We start from the raw sequence: 10,350 nt of genomic DNA on the forward strand, positions 1-10,350 counted from the left end.
TTTACTCACACAACATTTTTTCCATAGCTCTGTTTAGGAACCATGGCCAGTAAATTAGATATTCCTCTTCATGGACCTTCGGTCAACATTGTGAGACGATGTGGATCTGCTCTGAGTGATGTCATTCAAAGCAAATTTGGATGTGTGGCCACCTTTGATGGTGTGGATTTTGAAAGAGGTCCGAGCACTGTGCAGCAGAGAAGGCCACCTGTTGTCCCAGAGAAGAGGTTTACTGTTAAACTACATGGAGGTGTTCAGTTGGCTGTGTGGAAGGCCGATCTAACCAATTTCCAGGTGGATGCTGTTGTGAATGCTGCTAATGACCAGCTTCAGCATTGTGGTGGCCTTGCTCAAGCTCTGTCCATTGCTGGGGGTCTACAAATCCAAAGAGACAGTAATGATTACATCAGCAGGTACGGTAGCTTGAAAACAGGAGATGCAATTGTCTTTGATGCTGGGTCCCTACCATGCAAGAAGATAATCCATGCTGTGGGCCCACATCTATCAAAATATCCCTCGAAGTCAGATCTTTCAGGGGCTGAACGGCTGTTGGAGAGGGCCATCGAGAGCATTCTTGACAAAGTTAAGGAAAACCATCTGCAGTCTGTTGCCATTCCAGCTATAAGCTCTGGTCTGTTCAACTACCCCCTGCCAGACTGTGCAAACACCATAGTGACAACTGTGAAACGCTACTATGAATCCTCTCGCTCTTCAGGACATCTTCCTAAAGATATCTTCCTTGTGAACAATGACGAGCCTACGGTCAAAGAAATGACTAGGGCCTGCCTTCAGATATTTACCAACAGCAGAACCAGAGGTGATGCCAAAACCTCGACACCCACTGTCCAGTTAGGAAATGTCCACCTGACACTGAAGAGGGGCAAAATTGAGGAACAGCAGGTAAGAATCTGTAATGTTTCTTCATCAATTTGCGAATTACTTACCTATTTTATACAATGTGGATGGCTGCTTGTGTAAAAAAAATGTATGCATTTTTTTTATTATTTCGAGGAATATTTACCAATAAGCTTTTACTCACATTTTTTGTCTGTTGTGGTTGCTCAAAGCATCTTCACAAACATGCACCTAGCCTTGTCCATAATTGGCTTGACATGTAAAGTACTACAGATATGTATGGTGTAGTATGTTTGAATGTGTGCCTCAGAGGGATTATTATAAGCTTCTGTAATATAGTCAATAGTCACAGTATGTACGTAGTACTTGTCGCAAACCGCATGCTTTCCTTCCCGTGTACTAACTATGTTTTCTCTCAGACAGATGTCATCGTAAACACTGCATCAGGACAGCGAGACTTGAAGATTGGTGAAATCTCCAAAGCTTTATTGCAGAGAGCTGGTTATGGAATACAACAAGAAATATATAATGCCCCTCAGACTGGACATGTGATCATCACAAAGGCCTACAAGCTGCAGTGTAAACAGGTGTATCATACTTTTTGCACTGAAAAGTGTAAAGACCCAGCAAAGCAGATATTGGCGCAGAAGGTACAGTATGAGTTAACTGTTATGGGGCATTTAAGTAAAGGGATAATATATAAAATGCGTAGTCTGGTTTATCCCAAACTGTAAATAAATCAAATATACAGTAGATTAAATATTCACATCTCAGAAACATTCTTTCACAGAGTAATTTTGTTTGGATTTGTGTTATTGATCAAGAGAGCACATATTCCAAGTAGCATTAAATTGCGCTCATTGCAAAACAAATATGCATTGAAAAAAAGTACAGCTGAAAGCCTGAATACTGAAAATGCACACTGTTACGAAAGTAAATATTACTGTATATAAAGTAGGGGTGTGACGAGACACCCAGTTCACGAGACAAGACACGAGATTGGGTTCATGAGATTGAGACGAGATCTCGTCACACCTCTAATATAAAGTGTTGAATGTATCATTTGTAATGTAATTTCTCTGTCCACTGATTTAATCATTTCAGAATCTTTTCAACTCAGTATCAGAATGCTTATGGTTGGCAGCCGGAAATCACAAGTCAATCGCCTTTCCTGCCATCGGCACCGGATTCCTCGGGTTCGGTAAAAAAGAAGTTGCCCAGATTATGTCTGATGCAGTGGCCGACTTCGCCCAAAAGGTCCAAAAGAAGTTGGAAGTTCACTTTGTCATATTTCCTCCTGACAACGACACATTCAAGGTTGTATAGCAACAATACAGTCATGATATTAGAATAATATTACCGTAAATGCAAGTTAGTTATTTAGTAAATGTGAAATCTGTAATGTTTTAATTAAATAGCATTGTAATATCTATCTGTTTGGTGGAATGTGGTTATGTTTTTAATCTAGTGTGAGACACTCCCTTAAACCTGCTGAGAACTGTTGACCGGGTTGGTCCGGTCAGACAAGTTCAGTTGCCAATACTCTCTCTCTTACTAACTCAAATGCCATTTATGCTTTGTGAATGTGTCTTATACAACATTAATAAATACATTTATATGTATTAATGACCTTCTCTTTTTAGGCTTTTGAGGAACAATTCAGATATATCCAGCAAAAAGCATCTGGTCCCAACTTTACACATGGTAACACAATATTTCAGTTGTCATTTAATGTACACAAAGCCTTTCTTTCTTTCTGTGTCTTTTGATGCAAGTACTTATGGGGATGATGCTTATGGAATGCAGCATACTATCTAAAGCAGTGCAGAACACTAGTTATGATTTAAGAAACAAACTAAATCTACATTGTCCTTGTAGTGACATCCATGTCTGCATATGATTTGTCTTTATAGCAGAGGTTGCTATAGAAACCAGTAAAGCTAATCTAGGACAGCTAATGTTAAAAATGACCAGCATAGTGGGAATGCATGTTTGACCAAACCTATTGCTGAAATGGTTGAATATAACAGTGATCTTAAATTGCAGCATTGGACGTAATGATGTCTTCTCAGCCAGCATTTGAGCACAGAGATGACTTCCATGGCGACAGAGCTCTCACTCCACAGATCAGCTTGATCGGCCCCTCTGATGAAACTACACGTGAGGCTGAGCGATGGCTCAGTGGCCTTCTCTTCCGCTCCTCGGACACTGTTGTTATCCGCAACAACTTCATCCAGCACTTCGGCGAGAAAGAACATCTGCAACTATCCCGTCTAATCAAAGGAGGAGTTTCCATCGACGAGTCCTTTGAGAACGGTCGTGCTGGCATAACTGTAAAGGGGGATTCAACTGCAGATGTCGTATGCGCTGGGTTGCAGGTGGAGGCCATGCTCTGCAACATCCAGATGGAGTTTGTCACAGAGGAAGAATGTGCCATGTGTTGTGCTGTGTCGACCAAGAATGTGTCCTTTGAAAGAAAGACAGTTGACCGCTCAAGGCCAGAGTTCACAGAGAGATTATCTGCATTCAGAAAGTGTGGGCTGCGTATATTGAAGGTACAGTATATGTAAATGCCACATGCTTGGTGTTGTTGTGGAAAACTATAAAGCATTGTCATTTAGTTCATGTCACAATTATGTTGTTAATGTCTTCATATGGTTTCTTCTATTTGCCTTAATCATGCTACACAGGCAGTTTCAAAGTGGACATATTCTTAAATTGGAGGAGTGTTTGTACTAACTTGTTTTAAATACTGTTAATCGTAATTAGCTACAAGTGTCTTATTTTAAACCACTGTTTGACCAGTGAAATATTTTATTTTTAGGTGGACAAGGTGGAGAACCCTACACTGAAAATACTCTTTGCAGTCAAGAAAAACCAGCTCTCGTGCACCACTTCACAAACGATGTTTCAACGCATACCTGCACAGTTCTGTGAGATGGTTAGCCGCATCGGATTCCATGCAGAGTACGCACCACCTAATGGTATGATAATGCTTCTAGGAATAGCATTTGATAATGCAGACAAATTCTTTTAATCTGTTAAATGACAATTTTCTAGGGGTCTTTAAATTGGAATGAGACTTACAGATACAGAACATTGTTAGAAAAGGAAAAATAACAAAGAAACAATACAGCTATTTTTCTTTTGTGTCTTCCTCTCAATATAGAGCCAGCATATGGAGAGGGCATCTACTTTGCCGGCACAGTGCAGAAGGCCATGGAAGTGTGGAAGGGGCCAAAGGAGGAGTATCTGTACTTTGTGGAGGCTAATGTGTTGACAGGAAACTCCACCCCTGGTAAACCAGGTCTCATTCTGCCACCTGCTGTGGGGACAGATTCACTAATGCTGTACGACAGCGTGAGCGGAGGACGTGATATCTCGGTCATATTTAGCGGTTATCAAGCTCTGCCCACATACATTGTCACGTGTAAGATAGTCTGAAGAGTGATTTCTTCACGGTTTACTCTGGGTTTATCGTGTTGTACGGAACAAATACAAGTGTAGCAATGCTTACCATACCAGAGGAAACTTAACAACAGGAAGTTAGATTCTTCTGAAAACAAGCTGATATGCATTCTTGATTTATGTAATTGCTATTAGAATAAAATGTCTTTTTCCATTACTCCTTAAAATCATACAATGGAGGCCATTACTACAATATTAGCTTAAATTCAGCTCGACAAAGATGTCATTCGTTTTGAGTATCTTATTTCTTTCATTACTTGTTTTTGGGTGACTAGGTTAAACTTATAGCAACAATAGTATACTTTTACCGCTGGATGAGTACTTTTTTAGTGGCACCATATGCTACCATATATGCAAACATTGTATACAGTGATAGACATAAAACTGATTTTATTTTATTTAGAGGACAACTAATATAACCCTTCATATAATGGGCAGACGTGAAAAGCTTTGGCTACAAGAACCTGATTGTAAAATAATTGTAAATTGTTCATAAAACTATCAAACTCAACATGGAAATTGTGATGGAGCCCGTGGGGGCAGCTGGTTGTCTGATGTTGATATCACAATTAAAGAATGTTAAACAAAAAATTAATTTATTGTATTCTTTCTTGTTTAAAAAATTTAGCACTTTCTATTGACATCTAATTATGTCACAACACTACTTCAGAGAATATGGAAACACAGTCCATGCCTTTCATACTATCATAAATAAATATAATAATAAAAACCTTAGCCTTTAGCTGCATCAAGCAGTCATCAGTTGATGACTTCCACAGTTGTCATGGAGTTCACTTCTTTTTTCTATTGGTCAAAACTGATGTTTATGGTTTTGTGTTTTCACTTATTTTATGAGTGCTCTATAAGTAAATGCCTTTCTTTTCAAAATGAAAGCATTTGAGATACATTGGAAACATTTTCAATCTTTAATTTCTGACCATGACTTTATAAAATAAAAAAAAAAATGTTTAGCTTAAATTCTGTGTCACCACAACATCTGGCCTTTACATAAAAAAAGAGACTAATAATTTGACAGCACCAACAGGATTCAACACATCTCTGAGAATGACACAGAGTCAGAGAATATGTCTGGATATCAGTGATTTGCTTCAGCTGTCTATATGATTTATTACTGGCAACAACGTCACTACCTAATGATTGTCTATGAAACTTCAGCGTTTCAATTGTATACAATGTACCCTAGAATGTTTGACACATCTTCAGCAGTCTGCCAAAAGCTAATTACATATTACTGTAATATCAACTGGCTGGACCAATCACAGAAAGACCAACACATCAACGTAGTACTAAACAATGATCACTTCTGAGAATGGAAGGAATAATCTCGTGGCCTGCTAATCCTCCTACTGCGCGATATTGAAAAATACAAGAAAGCGAGCATGAAGAGCAGGGAGAACAGGTAGAGTCTGGGGTTTACTGCTTATCTGTAAAGTGGGTGGTGGTTTTCTCCAAGATGACAACAGGTGGAGTACGTCTCTGAAGCAAGACAATCTCAGTCCTATCCACTATGACCTAAGTGAACACCAGCTGCCAAATGTCAACAACCACAGGGCAAACCGAGCCAGGCTGAGTCAAATAAATATGGCACGTCTGGCTTCTAACGCTGATAATATTACTGAAACTGACAGCATTTATATCAATGTACAGTACCAGTTTACAACTCAAAGGTTTTTCAGTGTGAAGTTGCACTTTGAGACCGTAAATCCCTTTTTGAGGCTGAAATGTATAGCTGCAACATCTTTTGTTAAACTGCCCAGACTGCAGGTCCTGTCTTCAACCCTTACTATACTATATTAAATACAGAACAACCCTTACAGGACCAATATATGGCTAATATACCCTGCACAGCATGGCCACCAAAACATATTTCTGCCAACTGGTCCCCGACTCCAACTCTACACTCTGCCTCTATTTCACATAGATATCAAGTCACACGTATGCACCACATCTCTGCTTTCATACAAATGTAAACACACATGCAGTCACTCTGTGCATTCAGCTATCTCTGTGCCATCCACGAGCAGCGTGTGAATGATCCCGTCTCGTCTCTTCCCGCTGCTCACAGCCTTCACGCAGCAGTTGTGGTCTCCGAGTGTGAAATGCGTTTCTGTGCCATCGTCCACAAACTCCCCCTGCAGGTGCAAATCGGACAAAAAGAGTGGACAGAGAAAAGCAATCGTTCAGTTCCATATTGTCGGCTTTGGAGCTGCTCTATATGCAGACGTCTGTAGAACCCCAGGGTGTTTGAGGCTTTCTACCCATAGGAGTTATAATGTTTATCATGCTAGGGTTTCTGACTTCAGGAGACATGCATTCCCAACTGTTGATTTTGAGTTCCCTTGACGCCACAATTAAAATACGACTGTTTTAATTCAGTGGTGTGTCATTGTATTGCATAACAAATCAGTATCAGTTACTGTTGTGTTGTACTTACTGCAGTCTCAATGTTTTGTCCATTGCACCAAACATCCATGGTGTCTTTCTCTGAAATCAGAATTAGAATCAGAAAAAGGCTTATTGCCACAGTAAGTTCCACTTACGAGGAATATGCTCTGGTGATTGGTGCATACGTAACAAACATATTAAACATGCATATGAAATAAACAATAAATACAGAAACAAATATATACAAATAGCTTTTAAAAAAAAAAAGAAATGAAAGAACTTAAAACAGACACTGAATCAACGCAACATACCAACGTTAGGCATTAAAAGCATGTGATGTGACTGCCAGTTAAAAGTTGCTAAACCAGTCCCAGGGTGTGTACAGCCATGTTAGAGTCATTTGTTTCTAATGCTGTTAGAATGGTGTGAGAATGTTTGAGTTGATGTGATCATCAGGTGGTGTCCCAGAACAAGAGAACAATGCCCTGGTTGGTATCTGTTCTGTAGATCACTTGCAGGCTTTCTCTAACACATAGATCATCTAAGAATAGAAGAGATATCCAGAATATCCACCCTCTTTTGAAATACATAATAATAGTTAAAGTGTATATATGCGTACAGACTGTGGTCAATGTAAATCAAGTTATTCACATATGTCTATCTGTGTAAATCTGTAAATAAAACTTGGGTTTGCGGTATTTCAGTTGCTGGAGGATTTTTTTCAAAGCAAAACTTAATTTAATTGGGAAACTTCCAACTGAACTGAATTAAGATAATTATGTTTGAATCCTCTGAATCACAGCACTAAAACAAATCAGAAAAGAGGAAATGACCACTCCCTGAAAAGTCTTATTTTCTTCTTTTTCGTTCTAAAAGTACAATGTGTGTAACTCTGATTGTGTATGAATGTAGACGCTTAATCCTTCTGAGGGTACTGAAAGCTACCGGTGAGTTGAAATTACAGAGAAAACTTAAACGCTTTAAAAAGCATGACTTGATCTAGGATGTCCCAATCAGCTTTTTTGTACCCCGATCCTGATCCGGTTTTTAAAATATTGAATATCTACCCATACAGAGTCCCGATCCGATCCTAGATAATAATTCTGCAAACTTTTTTGTCTACAAAAATAACATTAAGCTGGTTTAGTGGTTCTGACAACAACATGTTGACAAGTTCTGTTATTATCAACAACAGCTAACTTGGTGACCACGATGCCACAAAGATGTATGTGTGATGCTGCTACTGCAGATCACACCGACATATTTCTGCCACTTCAGTGAATTATTTACAGTCTTTTACTGTTGAAATGTATGGCTATTTATTGCCAGGGTTTTCCATATAAGGCTTAGACGCACCATCCAAGTCGTTTTGGGCATCACGTAAGTCGAATGAATGTAAAATCAACGTGAGCCTCAAAACTAACTAAATGACTTTTCTCAGGTCTAATGACTGTAGATGGCCCCCAGTGGATTTCCTTAGCGAGTTTTGTCTTTAAGCTTTTTGAGAGGTATTTATGTATTTTCAGCTCTAGCTTTTCCAACGTTTTTGACACAGATGTGGTAATAATAATGGTCCAAAATGATGCAAAATTGCATATGTTTTTTTTTTTAGGAAGGATCCCTAAACGCCCCGCCAAATATGTGCACCCAAGTCTTCCATAAACCTAACTAGGAAAAACATACGTTTATGGCACGCTAATGTACAGTACTTCCTATGTGTTGCACATGCTTCAGGTGGCATGCATCCTAATCTACTGTAAGCAGCATACTTATAAAATGGATTAACTTGCTCAGATGCCAGAGGTGGCTGAAGATGGTTTAGGGCTTAAAGCTGTTAAAGAGCTTAACCTCAGCTCCGACGTAATATTAGAGGGTAGTTCTGAAGGGGCAGAAGTCACACTTTGCTAAATATCAATCTGATTTCCATCCTGATTGATTAAGTGGACAAACAATAGATGATGAGGACAGTGGGTGTATAATGTACAAACACAAGTGAGGCTCTCACCCAGGACCACCCTGCAGTCAATGCCGTCCAAGTTGAGAACCCAGGTGCTGGTGACCTTTGATCTGTTCTCCATGTACTTCTTCAAGCTCTTCCCGTTGATCTCCAAGGTGTACTCATAGGCAAAACCGCTGACTGCATCAATGTTGATGGTTGCTTTAGTCTCTGATTTGCCCACATTGAATGCCTCCTTCCCCACAAGTTTGAACATCCAGTCCCGTCTCAGTATCTCCTGCAGTGTGATGTGAAATGAAAACATGAACAGCTGACCTTGTAATGAGAAGCTGTCGTTCATAAAAGGGGTCATAATTAAATACTGCATTACTAAAGATCACGATCCATACCTTTCCATCAACGTAGATGACCCTTTTCCCGGTGGTCGTGCCATGCTCAAACTCTATCCTGTGGACTCCATCGCTCAGTGCCACCTCCCACACACCAGCAAGATCATTCGACATCCTAACGTCACCTTCTTCTGACCCTGCTGGAAACGGACAACAGAACAACTAACGTTACAATTAAATGTCAAGGAAAATACATGACTTCAACCCCTGTTTACCTAGCTAGCTAGCTAACTAACTAACGTGAGATAAGCTAACACTGGGCTGACGTTAGTTAGCAAATAACAAAGACGTGAAACCTAATAATACTTTTTAGTGCAGGTATAAGTGTATCTCCACCTGTAAGGTCAGACTATATTAACGTTATCTAAGTACCGTAATTGGAGCGCATTTTACTACAATATTAACATTAGTTTACTCGTCATAGACGAAGGCTGACGATAACGTGGTAAGGTATCGCTTTTTGTTGCATTACGACTTCCGGTGTCAGGGTTTCCCTTTCACAATTACAGCACGCAGTGTTTGAAATAAATAACTAAATACTTTTTATGTTAAAAACAAAGAAGTTGGCTCTCGTCTCATGTGAGGTTTTACATTCAAAGTAATACCATTAACACTAGCAAAGCATATGTATGTGACAAATATTCAACGGAGTAATGAGTATTTTACAGAGCCCCTGGGGCCCATGCATGGCTATTAGGGGCCCATGGTACAAACAATATTGATGTGGAAATCCCATGGATGTATATTTATCACATATAGGTTTTTCTGTCGTACATACGGCATACACATACGTCTACTGGCATACAGACAGGCTCCACATAAATATTTTCTTATATCAAAGTTTCAACAATTTTAAGGCATATTTGCTCTTCAGCAAAACTCATGTGACAATTGCAGCTTTAAAAAGCACTAAAACATTAGTTTCAAAAATATAATAAAAAGGATAAGGTACTGGTTTTCTGTTCACTATCAAAATAGCTAGCCTCAATAAACTAGTCACGAGGACTTTATTTTGAAAAGAAAACGGAAGCATTACTGCGTCAGTCGGGCTTTATCATATGGTATTTTTTCAGTAGCTCTAATGTTACCTTGTTTGCTATAAGAGGATAACCTCAGACATGTGCTCAGGAATATCATCCGTCACTATACATCTCGATTACCTTAATGCTGCTGAAGTAAGCGCTCTAGTCCACTGGTTAACAGAAATGATCAGCAGGCCACTAGCTAGCTAGCTAGTTAGCTGCTGCAGAGCGTCAACAGGCTGTGACTGTGTTG

General features: G+C 39.4%; 2 protein-coding genes across 10 annotated transcripts in view; one reads left to right on the forward strand and one right to left on the reverse strand.

Annotated features, from left to right (window-relative positions):
- parp9 (poly(ADP-ribose) polymerase family member 9) overlaps positions 1-4,908 on the forward strand; it is a 6,676-nt gene extending 1,768 nt beyond the window's left edge. For 2 of the 3 annotated variants that reach the window (XM_031291395.2, XM_031291385.2), the window contains exons 2-8: positions 28-900; positions 1,275-1,505; positions 1,960-2,172; positions 2,499-2,559; positions 2,902-3,410; positions 3,680-3,839; positions 4,025-4,908. In XM_031291395.2, the coding sequence (XP_031147255.1) occupies positions 43-900; positions 1,275-1,505; positions 1,960-2,172; positions 2,499-2,559; positions 2,902-3,410; positions 3,680-3,839; positions 4,025-4,299 (2,307 nt within the window). In that variant the 5' untranslated portion in view covers positions 28-42 and the 3' untranslated portion in view covers positions 4,300-4,908. The remainder of the gene's footprint in view (positions 1-27; positions 901-1,274; positions 1,506-1,959; positions 2,173-2,498; positions 2,560-2,901; positions 3,411-3,679; positions 3,840-4,024) is intronic. The other variant, XM_031291404.2, reaches the window with a different exon arrangement.
- faima (Fas apoptotic inhibitory molecule a) lies at positions 4,572-10,350 on the reverse strand. Of its 7 annotated transcripts, none has more exons than XM_036004633.1 (5): positions 10,237-10,350; positions 9,076-9,223; positions 8,735-8,963; positions 6,779-6,828; positions 4,572-6,476 (listed from the first exon to the last, which is right to left on the reverse strand). In XM_036004633.1, exons 2-5 carry the CDS (start codon positions 9,187-9,189, stop codon positions 6,327-6,329), a joined length of 543 nt encoding a protein of 180 aa, XP_035860526.1. In that variant the 5' UTR covers positions 9,190-9,223; positions 10,237-10,350; the 3' UTR covers positions 4,572-6,326. The 7 variants fall into 7 exon arrangements, with proteins under 7 accessions (XP_035860526.1, XP_031147332.1, XP_035860525.1 ...); XM_031291472.2 differs by having other exon boundaries at positions 9,076-9,215; positions 10,236-10,329; XM_036004632.1 differs by lacking the exon at positions 10,237-10,350 and adding an exon at positions 9,450-9,560 and having other exon boundaries at positions 9,076-9,224.

This window comes from Sander lucioperca, chromosome 8 (genome assembly GCF_008315115.2).
Source record: "Sander lucioperca isolate FBNREF2018 chromosome 8, SLUC_FBN_1.2, whole genome shotgun sequence".
Taxonomy (NCBI): Eukaryota; Metazoa; Chordata; class Actinopteri; order Perciformes; family Percidae; genus Sander; species Sander lucioperca.